Here is a 26,431-nt window from a genome sequence, read left to right as displayed (position 1 = left end):
TGGGAGAGTGCAGCCCCCTCAAGTCTTCTGTGAGGGTGGCATCATTGCAGGGAGAGGGGAGAATTAACTTAAAAAAGAAAAAAAATCTAGGTAGTGGTTGGTGTCTGGTTAAGGATTGCACAGAGTGGTCCAGACAGGAACAAATAAAAGCAGGGAAACAAAACATTGCTAGAAAATTGAAATGGTTTCTACAAAACCTGGTCTTGGACAATACCCTGAAGATGTGCCATTTCTGCATTGGTTTTAAGTGAATAATGTCTTCAAAGAACATATTTGTTCTCGTACTAAGTAAAAGAGAAAGTGCCCTTGATGCATCTTTCCCCTCTGGGTTTCTATTTGAAAAAAATTAAACATTCAGGCAGGGATCTAGGCACTGGGATTCTCACAAGTGGGCCTTTGTGACCAGAGTGGTGCCAGCTCTCATGATTTTAACATGAGTCTCACGATACTTGGTGTTTTTCTTAAAACCCCAGCTCCTGGAGTCAAGTGATTATAAAAATCCCAACTTCCATTTTTTTTAAAGTAAGTTTCTATTCATCATGATTGTGGAGAAAAGCTGAACCTTCTGAGCTCAAAACCCAGAAGGAAAACAAAAGCACTAAATGTTATTTAAAAAAAATGATTTTTGAGTCAATCTCATGATTTTGGGGGGGACTTTTTGTTTCTATGTGCAGCTGATGCAGGACTGGAGCCACAGACCTTGTCTATACATTGAATTCAGCAATCAGTAGCCAGCAATCAACTTAGCTGCACAGTGCAAACCTTAGTGGAGACAAGGAGAGCTGTTCTTTGCACTGGTAAAACTGCCCCCTTTGAATCTCTCTCTCTACAAGATTGTGGGCTCAGTTCACACCCAGGCGTGCAGGCCCCTGGCAATAACAAATCCATCTGGAGCAGCACAAGCAGAGATCAGGGATCTGAAGCCTATTAATTTCAGTGATACAGCAGGGAAGAATTTGGTCCATTCCATTTAGAAAGCAAAAATCTTGCCAGAGCCCCTTCCAGGAGCTGAGCCACTGTGAACTCAAGATGATTTTTATAGACTAATTTTGACTTGCCAGGCCAGCAGATGGAAATGTGTGTGTGACAAAATTCTGATGGTGACTCCGGGGCCAAATTGGTCTCAGTTAAAAGCATCCTCTCCTAGGTGTGTGTAAGCACACACACTGTCTCTACCCTCAAAGGCTCAGCTGCAGGTGTCTTCTTAGTGCTCTGACTCCCCCTGCTGGCCAGCTCTTGCCCTCTGCACAATCACTTCCTGCTTGCAGCAGCCTTGGGTGGGACAGGAAGGGCTGGCTCTTTTGCAAGCTCTGCATTGCTGGCTGAAGCAGCTTCCTGCTCTGTCTCCTGTGAAACTGAACTGTCGCCACCAAAAATGCCGGTAAGGGAAAGAGCCGCGTGCAGTTCTACAATGCACCGACTTCTGGTGTTTGCTTGTGTTGCATCCTGCTGCCCTGTGAGAACAGGCAAGTGGCTCTGGGTTGCTGCTAACCAGGGAAGGGCAGGAAAGTGCTATGGGGATGCTAGGCCCCGGGGTGGTAAATTGGGCCTCTTTGCATCTTCTCCCTTCACAATCTGCAGCCCAGCAGTGGGGTTTAAAGGAATCGGGTAGGTTATTAAATGTAACAACATATCTGGGTTTCTTTCCCTGTTTAGAAATAGGAAGAAGCTGAGTGAAACTGTAGCTGCTGCTGTGGGAAGTGTCACTTCTACTGAAAAAAAGGAGAACTTCCTTTTATGGCAATAGTCAGCAACAGTGAAAACCCCACAGCACTAATAATGTCTCCTGCAAAGGATTTTGCTTCATATAGGCTTGTGGATGCCAAATCACTTGGCTGTGATTTTACACCAGGGGTCGGCAGCCTTTCAGCAGTGGTGTGCCAAGTCTTCATGTATTCACTCTGATTTAAGGTTTCGTGTGCGAGTCATACATTTTAACGTTTTTAGAAGGTCTCTTTCTATGAGTCTATAATATATAACTAAACTATTGTTGTATGTAAAGTAAATAAGGTTTTTTAAATGTTTAAGAAGCTTAATTTAAATTAAAATTAAAATGCAGAGCTCCCCCCCTCCCCCCCAGACCGGTGACCAGGACCCGGGCAGTGTGAGTGCCACTGAAAATCAGCTTGCGTGCTGTCTTTGGCACGCGTACCATAGGTTGCCTACCCCTGTTTTACAATTAGATTGGGTGGGCAGACCTTTGTTGATTTAAGTGGGGCTCTGTGCAGATGAAGGGGTCTTCTGTGCTCAGAGAGCCAGTAGCATGACTGGGGCCTTTACATTGCAACTTCGTCCCAGTTTAGCTTGTGTAACTTTCTTTACACAGCGTTCCTAAGGCTGAAAGGCACTGTTGTCCTGTATCACTTAGCATCATACTGAAATAGAGTAGAAATATATGATGATTGCCCTCACTCATGCCCCTCCTCCCCCCAGTCCACTACAAAACCTAGGGACCAGTGAGCCTTTCCAGTCACTAAAAGTCTTTGAAAAATTAAGAATATTTCCTTGTTTGATAAGCTAGGGGAATTATAGGTGAAAATTATTTTCATATTAAAATATTTAAAAACACCACAACAAAGAAACAACAAAAAAAAACCCACCAACACTGGGGCTTTAGAGTATCTTAAACATGTATTCTAAGTGCATGTATATTTTGGAATAACCCTCCTTTATACAGCATTGGCTCGTATTGCAATTGTCAAGAAAAACCTTACGCACCAAAGTAGAATATGACTCTTAAGGTGCGTGCACTGACATTTTCCTGGAAAGTGTCCACTGTTAAAGCTTCACTGGGAGTGGAAATGGAGAGGGATATGAGCATTTTTACCACCAAGTCTTTGAGACCTGCTCTGAGTTAGACAACATGGTGATGAAACACACCCGCGGACCTGGTCTACGTTCTAGCATTCACCATTATTGTCACTGGTGAGACTATGCCTATGGCAGTTCCATGGTAGGAGTTTTTTCCCCCAGAATGTTACTTAGGCCTAATTAGCTAGGTGAGAAAATAGCAATGGACTTACACAAGGTATGGTTGCTGGATCATTATTAACTGGATAAACTGTGCATCCATCGTTTGGAGGAGATGTGTGGGAAGTTTGTGTAACTTTATTCTTTCAGGGGAGAAAAATGCTTGTTTTCTTTTTATCGCTTACAATCAGCCTTCCTCTTTGTTACAGGCTTATCACTCCACTTTAATGGACTCTGATACCAAGTTAATTGGGAACATGGCTTTGTTACCCATTAGAAGTCAATTCAAAGGACCAGCTCCAAGGGAAAGTAGGTTCCCAACACTCTTTAAAAGCATTATTTCCATATTTGCATTTGTTTGATTGTTTATTTATTTATTTTGCAGTCCATTCAAAGCCAATCTTAAATGCTGCACTAGGCATCTCTTTGATGGATGTTTCACATGGGTGATCTGGAGATGGTTAGAGAACTGTTGTATAAACATTATATAACTGAGGCTTTTGAACAGTTTTTGTGTGTCCAGTTCTCAGAGTGAGGAAGGGACAGATTAGAAACGGGGGTACTTCCTGGTGATGGAGGAAAATGGCTCTCAGGTGGCTGTTGATGCTGTTGCATTGGGGTTTGCTTTTTCCTTGTGCTGTGCCATTTATCCGAGACATTTACCTTGTCCTGTAATTGTATCTACATGCATGCATGTGGAGCTCCACTGATTTTAATTGGCCTCCCAGTAGGTGCAAAGGTCTGCCTGCACAGACCTGATGGTGGGATTGGGGTCTTCAGGGACCATATTTTCATATGCGTTTACACAACATCTAGTGGAATGGAGCCTTATTACTGTAGTGTCTAGGGACCAGCCAAGATCAGGGTGCCAAAGTGCTAGATACAAATACCGAATCCACAGTCCCAAGAGCTTGCAGTCTAAACAGACAGGACAGATGAAGGGCAGGGGAAAGGGGTGTAACACGTAAGCAGAGTGAACAGTGTGATGTGATCAAACATTTGCCCTGATCTTGACTGGGGCTTCCGGGTGCGCTGCCATAATAAATAATAATGTGATATCTTCCTGGTGTATCTTCAATGGTGAACACACTTGATTTGTTTTCTCTTTAATGCCTCCAGAGTGAATAAGCTTATAAGCACTAAGGAGACCCTGTTGTAGTTTTAAATACATTCCATAATTCTCTTGGTTTTGGTGTTTAATTAAACCTAAATTCACTATTTTCAGGCTAGTTCCTGCTGCAGCATGCAGCTGTCAAGATTCAGAACTGTGGGTTGTGGGTTTCAGTAGGTTTTTAAATGGTGGTGGGGCATTACCTAGAGCCTGGTATAATAACTGGATACTGCTTCAATATTTTCCCTCCTGGGAAGTCTTTCACAATGTCTCATGTCCACCTTGCAGCATTACAACATTTGAATTTGAAATGGGAAAATATCTCGATTCAGATGATTCTACAGCTCTGTTAAGGAAACCCAGAGCCTGCTGAATATAATGTTATGAGATCATTTGCTCTGTAAATTTTTAAAGAGGAAAGTGAAAGTTGTTTTTTTTTTTTTTTTTAATTTTCTGTTGTATTTCAGAGGAGTTTATTTTCCCAGAACTGGGTCTCAAAAGGCATTTTAATGACAACCGAACCCTCATTATTTCCCACTAATGACGGGAGACCTATTGAGAATTACTGGATTATTGCCCATAATGGAGTGAGCAATTAGGATTTTAAAAATATCAAAGCCGCTTGATCGTAAAATTTATTTTGACAAGTGTATACCTTGAATTTGTTGATACTTCATCTTACAGTAAGTGTCCTGTAGTACATGCTGCTGTGTGCAAGTAATGAGGCCATGGTCATATGGGATATTACCACAGCACTTACTTTCCTATTAAATCTGTGCTGGGAAGTGGCAAGAAACCACTGCGGCTTTGTTTTTTGTAAGAATGATTGTTTTTGCAAATGAGTGAAATGAAAGACAGTGGTATTATTTGCTGTAGGTCTCAGCAAATATTGCTTATCTGTTTCCATCTTTAATGGCGAGTGATGTTATCTTTAAGTGCTGCCTAATTTTCCCATTTCCCACCTTTCTTGCTAGCAAAGGACACCGATATTATAGATGAAGCCATCTACTACTTCAAAGCAAATGTCTTCTTCAAGAATTATGAAATTAAGGTAAGAAATGATGATTTAAGATATTAAAACCCTGTGCACAGAATAGTTATTGGGGTGTGGTGCCCTGTTGAAATGTTAGAACTATTTCATTGCAATAAGCTTAAAGTTCTGAGAATTTGTATATTTTGTATGTAGTATATAATGCAGGAAACCGTTTTTTTTCTAGTTAAAACTATTTTTAAGTAAGGTAAATGTGTCTCCTGTGCTGTCAATGTGTCTCTTTTATGAACATAGGCTGAACATGTGATTGTTTTTATAGCTGCTGACAAATGGCTGTGGCTTCTGCTTCCTTTTATTTTGCAGAATGAGGCTGACAGAACCTTGATCTACATAACTCTCTACATTTCCGAATGCTTAAAAAAGCTGCAAAAGGTAATAAAATGGAGTTGAATTTAAGCTGAAGGAAGAAAATACAATAAATGGCAACAAAAATGTGCCAGTTCTGCTGAGTTGCCAAGGCAGCGTGGAAACCCAGATAGGCAAAAACGCTGCTGTTTAGAATGTAATGCTTCAAAGCACTGTACAACATGGGCCCTCACCCCCTATTTTTGATGCGGGTAAGTTTTTACCTCTCTGTAAAAAGGGGTAAGTGACGTGCCCAAGGCCATAGTGAGTGAGTGGCAGGAATTCCTGACACCCAGTGCTGTGCTCCTCTTCTTGTTCCCTGGCTCTCCGTCCCCCAGTAATGTTGATAATTCTTGAATCTGTAATATTCTCACATGGACAGTATGTTTATAGCAGGTCCTGCCAGCACTGCCATGGTTTTAGCTCCTGTCAGCATTTCCATTGTAAACCTTTATTTTAATGTTTTAAAATTATTTCCTCGCCCCCTTTTTCCAGGGGGTTGTAGCCAGGATGAAAGGCAGCATGAAGTACTATATGATCTTCATCTTTCTAGCCTCTTTGCTTCTTGCCTCTTTATGTCCCTCCCCACCTATCCAAATACCACTGTTAGTCATCAGCCTCTACCAGCTTTTCCATCATCTGCTCCCCACCCACTCCTCAAATCTGAAAGCACCCAATTCAAGTTCCCCGTAATCTTTCCCTTCCCTACATCTCTCGGCTCTTTAACTTTCTCTTCCTACTGCGTGTCCCATTTGGCCTTTGATTATATCTGTGCACAATACCATTGAAGCTGGTGGGGGTTGTGCATTCATGTCTGAAGAAGAATTTGGCCACTTTATTACATTTTAAGGCTTGTCTATGCACAAAAGTTGTACTGTTTTAACTATACCACTACAGCTAAAGGGGTTCAAACCCCCAAGTGTGGACCCAGGTATATTGGTATAAAGGTGCTTACTCCAGTATAGCTGGTCCTGTACAGGCAGGGAAATAAGCTATATGGTATAAGGCACCTTTATCCCAGTATAACTGTGTCCACACTAGGGGTTTACTCCTGAGGGCATTCTTAAAAATTCTGCACACAATATTTTAACATTTTGCAAAAGTTTATTTGTCAAATAAATGTGGAGGCTCCAGCATGGCATTGGGGAGCACAGGCCACTGGCTGCACAGAAGTGGGAGATCTCTCTGCAGCTCCCCCGCCCCGGGACATGGCTCAGTAGTGAGGCTGCACCCAACCCTGACACAGCGCTAGGATTGAGCCTGCCCCAAAAACACCCCAGGGCCCTGCCCTTCCATGCCAGGTGCACCAGGTGTGGGCAGGCAGGCTCAGCCCAGCAGCATCCAAGTGCGGAAGGGCCTAGTGTGGGGGCATTCATGTGTGGGTTGAGAGGGTTTTGTGTGGGGCAGTCTGAGTGCAGGAGGTGATCAGGATGCATAGGGGCTTGTTGGGAAGGTTCTGGGTGCAACAGTAATGGGACTCTGCAGGGGGGTCCAGGTGAAGGTGGTTGGGGCTCAGTGGGGCAGGGTCTGGGTGTGGGGGGGATAGAGCTGGGCAGGGGGGTCCGGGTGTGTGGGGTTCAGTGGGGGGGTCCAGATGTTGGGGGAGTGGGGCTCAGTGGGATGGGGATCCAGGTGCAGCTGGTTGGGGCTCGGTGGAGTGGGGATCTGGGTGCGGATGGCTCGTCAGGGTGGTCCAGGTGCAGGGGGAGTGGGGTTTGGCAGGGTGGGGTGGGTGTCTGAGGCTCAGCAGGAGGGTCTGGGTATGAGGGGGTCTGGATGCATGGGGGTTGGGCAGATGGGGAAGCAGCTCCCCGTACAGTGATCCTGCCCCCTGTGGCTGAGGAGCGATGGGTGGGGTGTTTGCAGAGCTTCCTGCAGCCTGGGGAGAAATCTGGGGGTGGGTCTGACCCCGGTCCTGGATGCCATGCAGGGGAAGAGGAAGTCCTGTCCTCCCCAGCCCAGTCGGGACTAGCAGCTGTGCCTGGCACAGGGTAGGAGCCACCAGCTGGGTCTTCCCCAGTCCCGCCCCTTGCCCCACAGTGATTTACCTCTCTGCCGGCTGCCCTGGCCACCCAAAACATACTGCTGGGGAGGGTCGCATGACTGCCTTTGTGGCTTCCCTTTGCTTCCCCGTCAGAAAATATTTTTTTCTGAGGGGAAGCAAAGAAATCTGGGGGGGACAAGAATTCTGTGCATGCGCAGTGCCGCAGAATTCCCCCAGGAGTAGTGGTTGTACAGGTATTAGACCAATCATCAATCGCAACTGCCAGAGCCACAGATATTCCAGGAAGCCTCTTATGTAGAAGCAAGTGTACAGGGGCTCTGTACTCTATAAAGACCTTTCTCATTTAATTAGATAGATACATAAGGACTCTTCAGTATTTTCTCCTCAGGGAAGCCTTGATATGTATCAATATAACATTTCAGCTGCACCAGCTTGTGTGTGTGTGTGTGTGTGTGTGTTTTGTTTTTGTTTTGTGAATGATCTCTCTTGTTTGGTTCTTCCAGTGCAATTCGAAAGGCCAAGGAGAGAAGGAAATGTACACGTTAGGAATCACTAATTTCCCAATCCCCGGAGAGCCTGGCTTTCCACTCAATGCCCTCTATGCCAAACCTGGCAACAAACAGGAGGATGGTAAGAATAAAAGTAGCCATGTGTCTCTTAAAGCCATGCTTTGGCCTGCAGTTCACAGCCTGCATTAATTCTGTGGCTAAAGCCAGAAAAATGACTATGTAAAACAGCACCTTCTTAATTGATGGTTCTGCCTCCTGTGTGTACTTGGATTCAAATCTGCTGACTTTAGGAACAAAAATAGGGTGTGCTTATTTTTCACTTCTACTAGCCCTGTAGAGCCAACAGAGCTAAGAGGGAGGGAGCTGGACCCTATTCTAGCTCTGTCAACTGAATAGCTAGCGTAGTTCCATTTATAGGGCCAAATTCTGCTCTTATGCTTGTATGCAATGTTGTTGTAGCCATGTTGGTCCCAGGATATTAGAGCAACAAGATGGGTGAGGTAATATCTTTTAGTGAGAGAGACAAGCTTTCAAACTTGGAGAGCTCTTCTTCAGGTCTGGGTAATCTTGGAAGCTTGTCTCTCTCACCAACAGAAGTTGGTCCAATAAAAGATATTACTTCACCCACCTTGTCACTCTTCTGCTTGGACAATCCCACAGAAGACCATAGACATGCAGAGGTGTAATTGCAGGCTGGACATAACCTGTAAAATCTTTACTGCTAATACATGAACCAAAAAGATCCCTGGTTGAGTTACTTTTTCCACTTGTAAATTGAGCAAATTTACTCTTGCAGTCAGAGTGACTATAAATGTGGAAATCCACGATGCTCCTTTTTATGCATTTTGATTCTAACACAGCTAAGCAAAGCAGAAGAGCAATAATTGGTAGCGTTCAGATTATAGCTAAGGAAACACTTACAGAGATCTCATACCTGACCTTCAATTAAAACTGGAATGGAACAACAGAAAAGCAAGTGCAATAATACTATTGTGTTGACTTTTGAAGACAGATGTTTTCCTAGAATACTGATCTGAGTTCCGGCTGCCACTGAGCCTTGTAGGTCCCTAAACTCAGCACTTAAGGCTACGTCTGCTCTATCAACTTACGACCGTATAACTATGTTGCTCAGGGGTGTGAAAAATCCACACCCCTGAGCAACAGTTATATATAGACCTACCCCCAGGTGTAGAAAGTGCTATGTTCACCGCCTCCCATCAACATAGCTACCACCTCCTACGCAGTCGGGAGAAGCTCTTCCTTCGGTGTGGTAGCATCTTCACTGAAGCGGTACAGCTGTGCCACTGCAGCGTTTTAAGTGTAGACGTGCCCTAAGTGTTTTTTTTTTTTTTTCTTTCTCCAGCCATACGCACTACTGCCTCATGATAGGTATCCGGACACCACAGCCCCAGAGCGATTCACCAACTGGGAAAGATAGGCGTTTGGCTGCCTGTGTCTGATATGGGGGTCCCATCTGGTAGGCTGCCTGGGAGCACCACTACCGGATCAGGCCCCCCACGCGAGTTCACACAAAATAGCTGAGGTTGGGGGAAGAAAAGGAAGACCTCCCTTATAACCTTTGGCCTAGTGGATAGGGTACTCACCCAGGATGTGGTTGAAGTCTCTCCTCTTTCTGAGGGAGAGAAGGAATTTGAACAGGGACCTGCCACCTTTCAGATGAGCGTTCTAACCACTAGGCTAAAAGTTATAGGGGAAATTTCTGCTGCCCACCTGGTTGTCTTGTTTTGGGTACCCCATGCAGCGTAGGTGACCAAGCGCCTATCTTCCACTGGTTCGTGGATTGCTAGCAGACCTAGGTACTACCCTGCATCCCAGACTTAGGCACCTGAGAGAGAGGCAGGGTTTAGCACACACCTTTCAGGTTGGTATCTTCAATCGGCTAGCTTAGATGGCTCCCTGCCTAGCATGGTGGCTGTTGTGGATCACGTTTGTTAAGACTCCTTTCTCTGACCATTCATTGTATAGGAGCCTAGGCGCCTAATGCGGGCTTTTTGGATTGCAGTGTTGTTCCTGTGGTTTTCTAGGCACCTGAAAGTTAGGCATCGCAGCGCTCAGTGTTGCAACACCTAAGAACCCTTGTGGATCCCACCCTAAGTGATTTGCCTAAGGTCACACAGTGAGGCAGTTGGCTGGATAGAATCTGACCTGGTTCTAACCCTGTGTATTTCAATCTGTATTGGTATATGCTCTGTTTTAGAGGTGATGAGGGCCTACTTGCAACAGCTGAGACAAGAAACCGGTCTTAGGCTTTGTGAAAAGGTGTTCGATCCCCAAAGTGACAAGCCTAGCAAGGTAAGATGCCGTTCTCAATGACTGGGTGGTTATTTATCCCAATTACAGGCTGTCTTTCTTTTATGACTGGTGGACGCTTGAGGCACGCTCCTTCTTCAAAATGTTAACCCCAGAAATAATGTAAAAAATCATGTCAAACTTGGCTTGGGTTGCTATTTAAAAGGTGTGTCAGATGTAGACCAAGGAGTTGAAAGGATAGTTATGGAATGCTTGTCTGTGGCAGAGAATGCAGTAGAGCAACAAGGGGGAAAAAGGAAAAACAGCAGGGAGAGATGGGGGAGAACCTGTCAAGCAAGAATCCTGAGACTTAAGGGGCTAGTGGAATAGTGAAAAGCGATTAAGACAAACATTTGTAATGTGATATGGCAGCAAATGCCAATTTAGGCTGCACATGTAGAGGCATCCTGTTAAAGAGCAGGGCTGTAACACTTGTTGGTCCAATCCTGTGAAGTGGTGAGCACCTCCTGGGAGCTGAGAACCCTCAATTCCTTATACTGAATTCAGCCAGGCGTTCAGGATACTCAGCATCATTCAAGTTGGGTCTGATGTGATTACTCCTATGTGGGAAAGCCCTTCGCTACAGATATGAGTAGCAAAAATAGCTAATTGATCCATCAGTTCCTGACTGGCTAGTCAGACATTTGCACATAAGCAAGAGTAACTTTACAATTATCAAGCCAATTTATTTTTCAGAATTATTGCCTACAAGTCACTGAGGACTCAGCCAAATGCCATATCCACAGTCTTGACTTCATCTGCTTTTGAGTCAAGTGCAAGAGAATACATTTTTAAAGTAAATCTTGTGTGGGGTTTTTTTTTATGTTCACTTAATTCAGAAGTGACTGAAATGACTTCTTAAATTTTTTGTAAAAAAAGTTGGACTGAGATTAAGAATGAGACTCTTAATCCGCTTTTTTTTTTATAAGTAGTGGAAAGTAAAGGCTTAGATCGAAATGATCACCTCAGCCTTAACTATGAGTCTGGGATTGCAACTCTATACTACAATGTGTTGACTTAATCCACACTTTGGGGCTAATCCTGCCTTCCTTGCACATCTAAAACTCCAGTCGAAGCCAGTGGAGAAAATTGGATGTGCAACTAATGCAGGATCAGGTCCATTACATCTGAGTTGGTTTTAAATCCTATTTTGTTTTGCCTCAATCTTCTTACCTGGAAATTGCTACAGTATATCTTCTGATCCCACTGTATTTCTTTCCCTTAGTGGTGGACCTGCTTCGTGAAGAGGCAGTTCATGAATAAGAGTCTGTCAGGACCTGGGCAATGAAGAGGCAATGAGATACAATGTTAAGCATTTTGCAGCAAGATGTATAAAATATTTTGCCTTTGTTTCATATACATTTTATACCAAGGAAGAATAAGTGCTTATGAGGAAAAGCTGTCAGTCTGCGGGGGAAGATGGAACAGAAAGCCATTTGAGTACTGTACGCAAATTATGTTAAGCTGGTGCTTAATAAAAAATGATTTCTAACATGCTGTTTCAGATCAACGCTGCTTTGTTATTTATTGGTGGGTACGTATAAGGTAGGATTTGACTTAAGCCTAAACAGAGATGTGTAAAGGAGCATCTAAACACTCTACTGGATAGAGTACTGAGATCTATGTCCCTGGACAAAAGGCCACTCATGCTGTATTGTAAAGCACAGTGAATTTTACTCCTGTATCAATAAACTTAGCTTATATTTCAAGTGATAACTGCTTTATCTCTTATGAATGTAGATAGCTTTAACAAAAATCAACGCTTTATTTGTATTCCAGTAGTGCCTAGAGACCCCAGTGGAGACAGGGGCTCCATTATGCTAGGCACTGTACAGACTCATAGTCAGAAATGTTCTCTGGCCTGAAGAGCTTACAATGTAAATAGACGAGACACCTATGGGATAAGAGGGGAAAGAAGTACAGGCAGGTGAAGTGACTTGCCCAAGGTCACGTAGGAAGTCCGTAGTGGAGCAGGAAGTAGAATCCCAGGATAAAATCCTGACTCCAGTGAATGAGGCCAGAATGTCACTCTGCATTTTAGTCCAGTACCTTAGGCACCAGTCCATGCTACCTCTCACTCTAGAATGCCAGCCTTGCATTGAGAAGTCTCTCTTCTTGATTGGAAACAAAATGAAAGACATATGGGGCCTGATCCTGAAGCTTTGTTCAGGCTATACTCCTTTCAATGAGATTTTTGCCTCACTAAAAACTGTAATATGTTGTTAGAATGATTACTGTGTCTATAATGTCACCCTGTGGAACAAGGTGTAATTCTAATATGGACTGCAAGCTGTCACAGTGACTAGAAAGTTGCATTACGGTAACTGGAGATACAGGTGTGAAATTCTATTAGATGTAAAAGGGACATTTTACATGGCAGCCACGTGTTGTGCGTCTCTCACTTCCCCTCCCCTCTTCAATATACATATGCCTCTTCCTCCATCTCTGCTAGAATGTCCCACATCAGGCAGGGCAGCAGGAAATCCCCTCCGCCCTCAAAAGATCTAATCTTTGCCACCAGGGTGCTGCTGTGGCACAGGGAGCTGAACGGTTGGGGCACGGGCATAGGTTGGAATTCAGATGGGGACAGGGAGAGCTAATGAGAAACAGGAGCACAGTAGAGGAGTCTGCTTCACAATCTCCTGACACTCCTACCCCCTCAGACCACCCTAGGTTCACTTCTGTCTCCTTGGCTCTCCTCTGCCCTCCCACTGCTTCTGAGGGCTAAGTTCCTGGTTTGACTGTGTATGTGTGGAACATGGGGGGAGGGGGGGAAATACAGACTTGTTCACATTAGGTGCAGGGGTTCTCAAACTGCGGGTCAGGACCTCAAAGTGGGTTAAGACCCCATTTTAATGGGGTTGCCAAGGCTGAAGCCCAAGCCCCACCACCCAAGGCTAAGATTACATGCCCTTCCTCCTCCCCCTGCCCCCCCCGGGGCAGAAGTCCTTGGGCTTCAGCTTTGCCCCCCATCCCCCTCCCTGGGGTGGCGGGGCTCAGTCTTCGGTCCCCCTCCTGAGGTCATGTAGTAATTTTTGTTGTCAGAAGTGGGTCACGATGCAGTGAAGTTTGAGAACCACTGGACTAGTGTGAAATCATGGGTGCAGTCTGGGGGGAGAATGTTGCCCCCCAAACTGCAAGCCTTGGGCAGGCATGGAAGCTGCCCCTCCATGCATGACCACATTGGCCTGACTGGAGCTGCCCCACCCCCAAATATGTAAGTCAAACTTCGCCTATGTATCAAATGTCAACCTGAAGCTGTGCAAAGCTTAGCTGCTCTGCCTATAAAGTAGGTCAGGACCAACAATTTAGTTCCAAGGGGAGGAGAAGAGATGTTCTCCTGAATATTTATTTAAAAATAACCAAAAAACAAACAACAAAGTTTTTAAACCTGTAGCTTGAGGAGCAATGCGTTAATAGGGACTCAGGAGCCTCTCAGCATTAATCCTAAATCTCTTCCTGATCGATGAGACTGTTCATCTAAGGATTGCAGGATCAAGCCCATACTGTATAAAGGGAAGAAATACAAAGACTTGAAAATACTGTTATTTAGAGTATTCTGAAAAGCATCCTTCATTTTAAAAGAAATAAACCCTTTATATTTTGTGTAGTACAATCTGAGATGCCTGCACCTAATTTGTTCCCCTCTGAATTATTTTCTTACGTGGTAACATTGAATTTATTTCCCCCATACATTGAGTAACATTAACATGTTACTTTAACAACTTCTTCATCTCAGATCCCAGTGTGGCATATTAATCCTGCATTCCTTACAGATCCGGCTCATGTCCCCATTGACTTCAGTGGGAGTTGTGGCTACAGAAGGAACATCATAAGGTTGATAAATATTGTAGTGTTTTTCTTTATTAAGTGTACAAAAAGCACGAGAGACCACAGTAATGCACACCTGAGCCAAAGGTGAGAAAAACCAATATTTCATGACAAATTAAAAGCTGACCCATGTGTGTGAACCCTGGCACCATATTCACTGTGATGTTACTTTTTGGTTCGTTTGCTACAACACCCCACATCCCCCGCCTTTCTATAACAACAGCGAGGCCCCTGCACGGGCCCTGCCCAGGGCAGAACATGTTGTGCCCGGTCCCAGCTCCGTTCCTTCAAACGCTGCTGATCCCGACAGCCACTGCCCACCAACACGTGACTCGGGTCGTCTAGGGCGACACAAGGCATGGACTGGCAGCGACAACCGCTGCGCATGCGTAGAGTGGTTCAGCTGCGGGGGCGACCATTATTGTGCCTGCTAGAAAATGTCATCGCTTTGTAGCCTACCCCTTCAGCGGCAGCGATTTTAATGGTGGAGGAGAGGCGAGGCTGGCACCTGGGCGGATTTCCATGGGGGTCCCAACGGAGAGGTTTTTAAACTGAGGCGTGAGTGAGGGCCACCTAGAGAGGTATTATGGACTCCTGCCTGCGAGGACCCCTAGGTGGCGCCATTTTGGAGTCGCAGCGGGCTGAGGAAGCGCTGTCTCTTCCGACCCCATCCCCGGCCGGCGCCCCTCGTTCCACTCCGGCCTCCAGGATGAGCGTGGTGGAGCATGTGCGGGAGATGGCGGCTGCCGGGCTCCACTCCAATGTGCGGCTCCTCAGCGGGCTCCTGCTCACCATGAGCGGCAACAACCCGTGAGTGCCGCCGGCAGGGGGCTCTGTGGGGGCGGCAAGAGACCGGGGGCTGAGGCGAGGGCGCTCCTGGTGTGGGGGAGGGACATGGCTATGGTGTGGGGGAGGCTGCGGGGTGATGGGGGAGGGGGCCTACGCGTCCCTCGGTAGGGAATGGGGGGGGGTGAAATAAGGAGCTAAGAGCTTCGTGGGGCCCTGCGGGAGCCCCAGTGGGAGACCGACCCGCCTGGGGTAACAGATCAGGGTCTGTACCTGGCTCTGCCAGACACTTGCTGTGGGATCATTAGCAGGTCCCAGTTGTCACAGTTCCCCTCTGTGTAAAACGGGACCAGCAATATGCTCCCGGATGAGCACTTTGAGATGTGTGTATGAAAAGCCCTAGAACTGCTAAGAGTTTCAGCTTCCCAGGCGGGGCAATCGAGAGACAAGGTGACTTACCCATCACTTTCTGATGGATCATCATTGAGGATATGCCACCCACATCATTCTCCTCCTGTTGACAGTGATGATCGTGGACATAGCTTCTTTCAGCACTTAAGCTGCGGTGCATTGTCTGTGTTCAGTGTACTTAATGAACCATAATTGTTACTAACAAAAATTAAAATACAGTCTTAAAACTGAGTTCTTGGCTCTCAAATCTGCCTGTTGCAGAGGATGGTTAACAACAGTCACCATTGTAAAGTTTTAACAGATGATTGACAAATAAAAGGTGTTCTAATTGGGGCTATTGTGTTTAAGATGGAACTTGCTTGTAGTTGGGTTTATTTATTTAAGGGTACAAATATTTCACTCTTAGTTCTTCCAGATTTCAGGCACAGCCAAGGGATTTAATTACTAATACTGAAAAATTAGGATTTAGCAATTTTCCTCCTATTATGTAATCAGCTAGTTTAATCTGATATCTTTTTTTTAATTTCTTCTAGTGAGTTATTCTCGCCATCACAAAAGTACCAGCTTCTTGTATATCATGCAGATTCCCTCTTCCATGACAAGGAATATAGGAATGCTGTAAGTAAGTATACAATGGCCTTGCAGCAGAAGAAAGCATTAAGTAAAACTTCAAAAGTAAGACCCTCTACTGGGAATGCTGCAGCCACTCCACAAAGTCAGGTATTTGGAAATAGAGTAACATACTGCATATAACTCTTATTCTCTCTGTAAAATGAAATATTGGTGAATTAAATGTTGTAGCAGTAGACGATAAAATTACCAAAGCAAAGAAGCCTGAAGTTTGGGGCTATTTAATTTTGAAAATGTGTCTGACCACTACTTTCTAATGAAAAGCTTAAGTTGGTCTCAAATGTCAGAGAGAATGCCCATTTAATTTGTAGTTTTCATTAGCAAGAGAGAAGATAGTCTGCATTATAAAAGTACAACGTACTGTCATCTTTACATTTTATATCTTGACTTTGTTAATGAAAATACAAGTCTTTCATAAGATTTTAGTAATTTAGACTCTGTTTTATATAGTTAGAACAACATTTGAGAGAGATTTATTTTAGTGATCTATTTTATTTTAGTGCCTGCCATCTGAAATTGAAGTGAAATACAAGATGGCTGAATGTTACACAATGTTGAAGCAAGATAAAGATGCTATTGCTATACTAGATGGAATTCCTTCAAGACAGAGAACCCCCAAGGTAGGTTCTCGAATTGATTTGTGACAAACAGTAGTTGTATTGTCATATTTGCTCAAGAATTAAGATGTAGCATATAGAGGTAAAGAGACTAAACCTTGACATTTGTGCTTATAATATTTAAATGAGTTATTTGGAAACAGTGGCTAAACACTTCTAAATTATCTGAGTTTAGTAAGCATATCTTCTTTAAAACCAGGTAGTCTCTATATGGAATTTCTTTGTTTGAAAGGGTTCACCAAACTAATAGGAGCTAAATGTTTTTGGATGTCTTTAACAGGTAATTCTTGTGACAATTACCTGGGTAATTTTATTAATGCTAGTGGGAATTACAAAATCTTCTCTATGCCTGAGGAACAATAGACACCTTGACATGTACTGATAAGCTATTGAGAACATGTATACTTAAGCTATTTAGGATTGAAGTCTCTATTAGCTATGCAAAATTCTACTCTCCGCAGCTGACGCCTCTGAGGTTTTTGGAAGGTAGTATAAGTAGTTTTTACAATTCTGGGAAAGAGTAATTGCTGCTCTAGACAAAAGTGGTAAAAAATGCCTTAGCTCTGACTATGCTAATACTCCCACCAGTGCTACCACCAGAGGTAGTAAAACAATGGACAGTTCTTGAAAACCGTTAAAATACAGTTAATAGGAAATGAAGTGTTGTCACCTTGTTTTGTCACTCTACCAGTGGGAGTCTCTTAGGAGAGGATTCTTTCTTCCTTTAAAAAGCAACAGAGGGTCCTGTGGCACCTTTAAGACTAACAGAAGAATTGGGAGCGTAAGCTTTCGTGCATCTGAAGAAGTGAGGTTCTTACCCACGAAAGCTTATGCTCCCAATACTTCTGTGTCTTAAAGGTGCCACAGGACCCTCTGTTGCTTTTTACAGATTCAGACTAACATGGCTACCCCTCTGATACTGTCTTCCTTAAGATTCTTCTCACACTTTTTAATGATTTAGATAGTGCTAAATCAATGAGGAGTACTTGTGGCACCTTAGAAACTAACAAATTTGATGGTGTCCAGTTTGCAAACTAATTCCAGTTCTGCAATTTCTCGTTGGAGTCTGTTTTTGAAGTTTTTGTTGTTGAAGAATTGCCACTTTTAAGTCTGTTATTGAGTGTCCAGGGAGATTGAAGTATTCTCCAACTGGTTTTTTAATGTTATAATTCTTGACGTCTGATTTGTGTCCATTTATTCTTTTGCATAGAGACTGTCCGGTTTGGCCAACGTACATGGCAGAGGGGCATTGCTGGCACATGATGGCATATATCACATTGGTAGATGTGCAGATGAACGAGCCCCTGATGGTGTGGCTGATGTGGTTAGGTCCTATGATGGTGTCCCTTGAATAGATACGTGGACAGAGTTGGCAACGGGGTTTGTTGCAGGGATGGGTTCCTGGGTTAGTGTTTTTGTTGTATGGTGCTGGTGAATATTTGCTTCAGGTTGGGGGGCTGTCTGTAAGCGAGGACTGGCCTGTCTCCCAAGGTCTGTGAGAATGAGGGATCGTCCTTCAGAATAGGTTGTAGATCCTTGATGATGCGCTGGAGAGGTTTTAGTTGGGGGCTGAAGGTGATGGCTAGCGGCGTTCTGTTACTTTCTTTGTTGTGCCTGTCCTGTAGTAGGTGACTTCAGGGTACCCTTCTGGCTCTGTCAATCTGTTTCTTCACTGCACCAGGTGGGTATTGTAGTTTTAATAACTCTTGATAGAGATCCTGTAGGTGTTTGTCTCTGTCTGAGGGATTGGAGCAAATGGAGTTGTATCTTAGAGCTTGGCTTACAGACAGCCCCCCAACCTGAAGCAAGTATCAGAGGGGTAGCCGTGTTAGTCTGAATCTGTAAAAAGCAACAGAGAGTCCTGTGGCACCTTTGAGACTAACAGAAGTATTGGGAGCATAAGCTTTCGTGGGTAAGAACCTCACTTCTTCAGATGCAAGTAATGGAAATCTCCAGAGGCAGGTATAAATCAGTATGGAGATAACAAGGTTAGTTCAATCAGGGAGGGTGAGGTGCTCTGCTAGCAGTTGAGGTGTGAACACCAAGGGAGGAGAAACTGTTTCTGTAGTTGGATAGCCATTCACAGTCTTTGTTTAATCCTGATCTGATGGTGTCAAATTTGCAAATGAACTGGAGCTCAGCTCTTTGGAGTCTGGTCCTGAAGTTTTTTTGGTGTAAGATGGCTACCTTTACATCTGCTATTGTGTGGCCAGGGAGGTTGAAGTGTTCTCCTACAGGTTTTTGTATATTGCCATTCCTGATCTCTGACTTGTGTCCATTTATCCTCTTGCGTAGTGACTGTCCAGTTTGGCCAATGTACATAGCAGAGGGGCATTGCTGGCATATGATGGCATATATAACATTGGTGGACGTGCAGGTGAATGAGCAGGTGATGTTGTAGCGGATCTGGTTAGGTCCTGTGATGGTGTTGCTGGTGTAGATATGTGGGCAGAGTTGGCATCGAGGTTTGTTGCATGGGTTGGTTCCTGAGTTAGAGTTGTTATGGTGCGGTGCGTGGTTGCTGGTGAGAATATGCTTAAGGTTGGCAGGTTGTCTGTGGGTGAGGACTGGCCTGCCTCCCAAGGTCTGTGAAAGTGAGGGATCATTGTCCAGGATGGGTTGTAGATCACTGATGATGCGTTGGAGAGGTTTAAGCTGAGGACTGTAGGTGATGGCCAGTGGAGTTCTGTTGGTTTCTCTTCTGGGCCTGTCTTGTAGCAGGAGGCTTCTGGGTACACGTCTGGCTCTGTTGATTTGTTTCTTTATTTCCTTGTGTGGGTATCGTAGTTTTGAGAATGCTTGGTGAAGATCTTGTAGGTGTTGGTCTCTGTCTGAGGGGTTGGAACAGATGCGATTGTACCTCAGTGCTTGGCTGTAGATGATGGATCGTGTGGTGTGACCGGGGTGGAAGCTGGAGGCATGAAGGTAGGTGTAGCGGTCAGTGGGGTTTCGGTATAGGGTGGTGTTAATGTGGCCATCGCTTATTTGTACGGTGGTGTCTAGGAAGTTGACCTCCCGTGTAGATTGGTCCAGGCTGAGGTTGATGGTGGGGTGGAAGCTGTTGAAATCATGGTGGAATTCTTCCAGGGTCTCCTTCCCATGGGTCCAGATGATGAAGATGTCATCAATATAGCGTAGGTAGAGAAGGGGCATGAGTGGATGAGAGCTGAGGAAGTGTTGTTCCAGGTCAGCCATAAAAAATGTTGGCATATTGTGGGGCCATGCGGGTGCCCATGGCGGTGCCACTGGTCTGGAGGTATATATTGTCACCAAATTTGAAATAATTGTGCGTGAGGATAAAGTCACAGAGCTCAGCAATAAGTTGTGCTGTGTCATCATCAGGGATACTGTTCCTGACAGCTTGTATTCCATCTGTATGTGGGATGTTTGTGTAGAGAGCCTCTACATCCATGGTGGCTAGGATGGTGTTTTCTGGGAGGTTCAACTTGAAGCAAATATCACCAACAACTACACACCACTTAAAAGTGGCAATTCTTCAACAAGAAAACTTCAAAAACAAACTCCAATGAGAAACTGCAGAACTGGAGTTAAACTGCAAACTGGGAGTGGATGGGTCACTACAAAAACTAAAAACTAATTTCCCCATGCTAATTTCCCCTTACTGTTACTCACACCTTCTTGTCAACGGTTTGAAATGGGCCACCCTGATTACCACTACAAATGTGATTTTTTTTTTTTTTCCTCCTGTTGATAATAGCCCACTTCCTCTTTAATTGAATTGTCTCGTTAGAACTGACGCCCACTTGGTAAGGCAACTCCCATCTTTTCATGTATTTGTGTATATATATTCTGCCTACTGTATTTTCCACTCCATGCATCTGATGAAGTGGGTTTTAGCCCATGAAAGCTTATGCCCAAATAAATGTTAGTCTCTAAGGTGCCACAAGTACTCCTCGTTGTTTTTGCTGATACAGGCTACCACTCTGGAACATGTCATGGTGCTAAATGTTTAGGACACTTAGTATTTTGCACTAATACTACTGAGACTTTGCTTGCTGGTTCTGTCATCTAGATAATCTCTTAGGCCATTTGCACCTCATGTATAACAACTTACATGTTAGCAGCATCCCATCTTAGCCAGTGAGTGGTAACCATAAGGTGTTCTACCTTAAGCAAGGCTTGCTGTACAGAAAAGGAAGAAAATTGAGGAAAGGAAAAGCAGCCTTCTATCCCTGCAAGACAACTAACCAAAAATGCTTAAGCACTAGCTTAACAACAACTAGCTGCATTGAGGGGGGGAAGCTTGCTCAAGCCACTTCTGCCCTTTTGTGAGCTGTGAATTCAGTCAGAATTTAAATGCAAATCGACTCTCCACCTCTGAAATACAATTGCTCTGGTAGACTTCCACTGGTATGTGGAGAGAGCAAGTAAAAGGAAGCCATAATATAATATATAGGCCTTTTCAGACATCACTTCTACTTATGTAAACACTTGCCCATCTTTTGAATGAATGTTCATAAAACACTTTTGAGATTCCCAGAGGCACTCCACTAGTGTATAAAAATATTAGGATATCTCCACTTTTCTGTATTCTGAATCAGAAATGAGAAACACTTCTCATTTTATAAGAGTTGGTGACTTAAGAAGCAGGGCTCATAACTATTCTCTGCCCAGAGAGCTGGGAAGATGGGGCTATGCTTGATAATGAAAACATGACTTTTTGGTGAGGAACTCTGCTTTTCATAACCCTTGATTGGATTGTTCTCACAATCAGATTTTTTTTGATTACAGATTAACATGATGTTGGCAAATTTGTACAAGAAGGCAGGTCAAGAACGCTCATCTGTTACCAGTTACAAAGAAGTGCTGAGACAGTGTCCATTAGCACTCGATGCCATACTAGGTAGAGACTTTTTCCCCACCAAGTATCTAATATTAAAAATTACATCAAGCAACATTATCATTAAAATATGAGATGTGTAAAACATATTAGTAAAGTAGCTCATTTGCATGCAGTACAGGCAGTATGCAATCTACAAGTTGTACAGGAGCATTGTAGCTAACTGCATAAATTCAAAGGCATGGAATTCTCCATCTTTAGACATTTTAACTAATTTGTATGACAAACTGTTTTGGATACTTGCATTTGACTAGTGTATTTTTCTGAATAGGTTTGCTGTCACTTTCAGTAAAAGGGGCAGAAGTGGCTTCCATGACAATGAATGTTATTCAAAGCATCCCTAACTTGGACTGGCTTTCAGTGTGGATCAAAGCATATGCATTTGTGCACACTGGAGATAATACTAGAGCAATCAACACCATCTGGTAAGAATCAAGGTGAATTAAATTACTGTTCTTGAGTCACTACTTCACATAGTGTTGTGACAGATATAAACATGCTGTTTGGCACAGCATGATGCCTGTTTTGTACTGTTGAGGACCTTGCAGTTGATCTGTAAACATTGCTTGGATTTTGTCAGATGCTGAACATAATAAAGTTTTTTTTCCTGATTGGGGAAAAGTCTTGATTTGGAAAACTTTAAAAAAGAAAGCGTAACAATATTTTTAGACTTGCTATCCATTTTTATTATGATAATGTTAAGGTTCTGACAAACTATAAAAAATCAGGACATTTTTCCTTACTGGTCTTGGATTGTACCTAAGGTTCAGAGCATATAGAGTAAATAATATCTGAGATCTTTGCAAAATCTGGGTATTCTGTGAAGAAAGCTCCAATTAAAGTAAATAGTTCTGCAAAGGCTATAAACTCTTTCATGGGGAAGAGAAGGTACCTTGTATCTCCTTAGACCAGAGTGCTTAATTTTAAAATACAAAGTTGTTTTAATTTACAGAATTGAAAAGAAGCTTCTTAAATTACAATCTTTTTGTAACTGAAAACACCAGTGCAGCTACTTTTGAAAACTGACCGCTGGAAACTAGTTTAAACTTTTTGTGACTTAACTGTACATTTCTAGAACATGAATGAAAACTGAGAACCCCTTAATGATGCTGTGCTGTTGGTGCAATTTCTTTGCTCAGATGCTCTTATAAAAGCTACAAGTTTCAGTCAATGCAAGTAAACCTAACTAGGGCATGAAGTTTAGAAAAACCTATTTCCTTTTGGATGTCTATTGCATTGTGCTTTACTTGAAGCTGCGTTTGAAGTCCAGCTGGTGTAGATTCCTAGTGTCTGTCTCCTAAATCAGTGGTTCTCAAACTTTTGTACTGGTGACCCCTTTCACATAGCAAGCCTCTGAGTGCAACCCCCTCCCCCCATAAATTAAAAACCCATTTTTATATATTTAACACCATTATAAATGCTGGAGGCAAAGCGGGATTTGGGGTGGAGGCTGACAGCTCACGACCCCCCATGTAATAACCTCATGACCCCCGAGGGGTCCCGACCCCCAGTTTGAGAACCCCTGTCCTAAACTATCATTGCCTGGGGTTAATGGTGTGAACTGGCTACCTTGTTTGTCGGTGCACCTCAAGTTGCTGGTGATTATCTGTAAAGCCCTGCATGGGTCTAAGACGACAGTATTTGAGACACCCCCATGCTCAGTTTATCATGCCAGGGAAGATTATCTAGGGTGCAGCTATTTATTTCTGGCATCGAACTCTGGGCCTGGCAGCAAGATATCTTCAGTGAGGGTCCTTGCTTCAGAACTCTTTCTCTCTCTCTCTCTCTCCCAGTTTGGTAGCCTTCAAGGAACAATGTAAGTTGTATGTATGTCATCAAATAGTTTTTTTTGGATGAGTGTTCAAATAGAGTGAGCGTCAGGTAACAGTATAGATGATACCAGGTCTTGTGGTAACTGTAGGTCTTTAAATGAATGACACTTACACTTGTAAAATTATGATTTTATTTGAGAGATAATTTACAGGTTCCAAAGAGTTTTAGCATTCAAACAGTACATAACAAGGTACTAATTTAAATGGCATTTCTTTTCTCTTAAAGCTCATTAGAAAAAAAGTCTTTACTGAGGGATAATGTGGATCTATTGGGTAGCTTAGCAGACCTGTACTTCCGAGCTGGAGATAATAAAAACTCGATTCTGAAATTTGAACAGGCACAAATGCTGGATCCTTATCTGATAAAAGGTAAGTAATTGTAAATTCTCAAAGTTGCCCTAGCATGCTAACCCCTTGAGTGACACTAGCACAGCAGGTGCATCCAGTTCGCATTCCACTAAAGGCTTAGAACAGCTACATAATTATTTATCAGCATAGCAGGTGCATAGTTTCTGTCCATACCCAGAAGCAGTTGGAGGCAGTCCTAGTATAAAGTGGGTGTTTCTTACACCTCATTAAAAATTACAGTACTTCAAGAAGTTAGTATAGCTGTACATCAGGCTATCCAAAGAGGAACATAGTACTAACAAATTTAGTTTAAGAAACTTGTGTGTTCTGTTTTTCCTTCGGAATGAACTATGTCTTTGTTGTAAACTGTCTAGAATTCTTCATGTTCTCATTTTATACCTGTTTTTTCTTGATTCCTCCTCCACCTTTAAGGTGAAAGCGCAGAGTCTGGTGCTCAAACTTAGTCCCAAAGCATGTATCCTAGCTACTTCTAGCACATACAAGTGCTGTGAAATCACTGGCCCTTATGGTCAAGTTCCATTGTGACCTTAAATCTTCATAAAGCTTTTAAGGGTTATGATTAGGAGCTCAATAATAGTACAACTGATCCCAAAGTATTTCATTTTTAGGAATGGACGTATATGGCTACTTATTGGCACGTGACGGTCGACTGGAGGATGTGGAGAACTTGGGCTGCCGTCTTTTCAATATTTCTGATCAGCATGCAGAACCGTGGGTGGTGTCAGGGTAACTTCCATTTACTTTTCACTTCCTCGCATGCACTGGCTCCTTAGCTAACCTGTCTTAGGAGCTTGAATGTGTTTGTGGCAATGTGTTCAGGTTTCATTAGTTTGGAAGCTGTACTTATCCTGTGAGTCTGCTGTTCTACTTAAACATTTAGTTCTTGGTCTAACTTTAAAATATCTTACTAGGTGCATATTAAATCTTTCAATCCTTTTCTGGCTGTATTTAAACACCTTGGAGTTGTTGGGTCTATCAGATAACTAATGTTGCTGTAACTAAGTACCTGAATCACCAGTTTTGTTAAAGGCTGATAAGCATCATATTTTGTTAATATCTTTTAAAGTAACTGTATGCTATAAATCCATCCGTTGCTTTTCTTTTCAGCTTTCCATGACTGACTTTTGGTAGTGCACACTTATCACCATTGCTCTTCTTTTTGTAGGTGTCACAGTTTCTACAGTAAGCGATATTCCCGTGCCTTGTATTTAGGAGCCAAAGCTATTCAGCTGAATAGTAATAGTGTTCAAGCTTTGCTGCTGAAAGGGGCTGCTCTTAGAAATATGGGACGAGTACAAGAGGCAATTATACATTTCCGAGAAGCAATACGTCTTGCACCTTGCAGGCTTGACTGTTATGAAGGCAAGTAAAGTCCAATGACTCTTGTATACAATTTGATAGGGCTCTGGTGTACAATGGTGTCATGGTATAGGAAGAGTATAAATTGCCTCCCAGAGTTCCCTGCAGGTGAAGTAACATTGCTTACTACCTAATAGGTTAATTAGTGATATTGGAAAAACCCACTAAATAGAGCTGGAAATAGGGAGAAGGGGGGAAATATTAGACATTAAATGCATGCTTGTTAAACAAAAATAGCTGAATTTGATGCACTGAGAAGCATGCTTATTAAACTCTGATACAGTCTCTGTAAACAGATTGTTAGTATGCCAATGTGTAAATATTAATGCACAGTAACCTCTTCTTTTTGGTCTTCAGGCCTCATTGATTGTTATCTGGCATCCAACAGTATCCGTGAAGCAATGGTTATGGCTAACAATGTGTACAAAACCCTGGGAGCAAATGCACAGACGCTTACTCTGTTAGCAACAGTCTGTCTTGAAGATCCAGTCACACAAGAGAAAGCAAAAACCTTATTAGATAAGGCACTGACACAGAGACCGGATTACATTAAAGCAGTGGTAAAAAAAGCGGAGCTTCTTAGTAAGTTTCTTTTCTTTGAGATGTCTTTTCCTTGTCCAGTTTTTATTTGAATCATATCTTACATGAAAGTGAGTGTTCCACAAAGTCACTAATATGAATAACACTATACAAATGTTGCAGCCAAAGACTGATCAGTTCTATGTAAAAGAAAAATTACAGGATGCCTTAAGATATGAATTGCTTAGATATTACAGTGATTGGCACTACAGTAATGCTTCAGATGGAAGAAATTATAACTTACTGATTATTTAAGAGAGAATCATGTATGCATTGATTTGGTTTAAAATATAACACTTAGAGCAAGAACTGTGTTTTCAGAAGATTTAATTATCACCAACTGCAGATGGTTTTAGGAATAAAGATGAGGATTGTGATGGTGTTTTAGATCATCCACAAAATAGCTTGAATATATATCTAAGTCATTAATAGAACTGTAACTCTGCATGTCAACAGGTAGAGAACAGAAATATGAAGATGGAATAGCTTTGTTGAGGAATGCACTGGCCAATCAGAGTGACTGTGTTCTGCATCGAATACTGGGTGACTTTCTTGTAGCAGTCAGTGAATATCAAGAAGCCATGGACCAGTACAGTATTGCCCTAAGGTAAAACTTGTAGACCCTTGGGTTTTCTGTATGCTTCTTAGAAACTAAGAATTGCATGACTGCTGTAAGATGGCTTAGTACATCTTCAGTCACTTCTGTGGGGGGCAGGGGGTTTGGTTGGTTGGGTGTCCTCCTCCCCCCCCCCCCCCCCCCCCCCCCCCCCCCCCCCCCCCCCCCCCCCCCCCCCCCGCCTACTGACTTCGTCCAGTTTTGCCAGTCCTTTCCTCCTTTCACTCGCTTTTTGTTTC

General features: G+C 43.2%; 2 protein-coding genes across 3 annotated transcripts in view; both read left to right on the top strand.

Moving 5' to 3' along the window:
• The first annotated feature begins 1,231 nt into the window (after window positions 1–1,231).
• Window positions 1,232–11,800, top strand: ARPC3 (actin related protein 2/3 complex subunit 3). Its single transcript, XM_034791588.1, has 7 exons — window positions 1,232–1,381; window positions 3,180–3,279; window positions 5,056–5,132; window positions 5,436–5,504; window positions 7,986–8,112; window positions 10,210–10,304; window positions 11,527–11,800. The coding sequence occupies exons 1-7, from the start codon at window positions 1,376–1,378 to the stop codon at window positions 11,587–11,589; spliced, it is 537 nt and encodes a 178-aa protein (XP_034647479.1). The 5' UTR covers window positions 1,232–1,375; the 3' UTR covers window positions 11,590–11,800.
• Window positions 11,801–14,703: 2,903 nt separating this feature from the next.
• ANAPC7 (anaphase promoting complex subunit 7) overlaps window positions 14,704–26,431 on the top strand; it is a 16,217-nt gene continuing 4,489 nt past the window's right edge. The window contains exons 1-11 of one of the 2 annotated variants that reach the window (XM_034791587.1): window positions 14,872–14,942; window positions 15,340–15,483; window positions 15,863–16,049; window positions 16,460–16,579; window positions 21,329–21,440; window positions 21,709–21,862; window positions 23,496–23,638; window positions 24,247–24,364; window positions 24,804–25,000; window positions 25,355–25,579; window positions 26,033–26,183. In XM_034791587.1, coding sequence (XP_034647478.1) covers window positions 15,963–16,049; window positions 16,460–16,579; window positions 21,329–21,440; window positions 21,709–21,862; window positions 23,496–23,638; window positions 24,247–24,364; window positions 24,804–25,000; window positions 25,355–25,579; window positions 26,033–26,183 — 1,307 coding nt within the window. In that variant the 5' untranslated portion in view covers window positions 14,872–14,942; window positions 15,340–15,483; window positions 15,863–15,962. Of the gene's footprint in view, window positions 14,943–15,339; window positions 15,484–15,862; window positions 16,050–16,459; window positions 16,580–21,328; window positions 21,441–21,708; window positions 21,863–23,495; window positions 23,639–24,246; window positions 24,365–24,803; window positions 25,001–25,354; window positions 25,580–26,032; window positions 26,184–26,431 lie in introns of both variants that reach the window. The other variant, XM_034791586.1, reaches the window with a different exon arrangement.

The sequence above is a fragment of the Trachemys scripta genome, chromosome 15, assembly GCF_013100865.1.
Source record: "Trachemys scripta elegans isolate TJP31775 chromosome 15, CAS_Tse_1.0, whole genome shotgun sequence".
In the NCBI taxonomy this organism is placed as follows: Eukaryota; Metazoa; Chordata; order Testudines; family Emydidae; genus Trachemys; species Trachemys scripta.
This window is presented reverse-complemented; position numbering and strand designations above follow the sequence as displayed.

Coding starts and splice junctions, on each gene's coding strand:
- ARPC3 (XM_034791588.1), top strand. Junction 3,280..5,055: donor AGGACCAGCTCCAAGGGAAA/GTAGGTTCCCAA, acceptor CTTTCTTGCTAG/CAAAGGACACCGATATTATA. Junction 5,505..7,985: donor GCTTAAAAAAGCTGCAAAAG/GTAATAAAATGG, acceptor TGGTTCTTCCAG/TGCAATTCGAAAGGCCAAGG.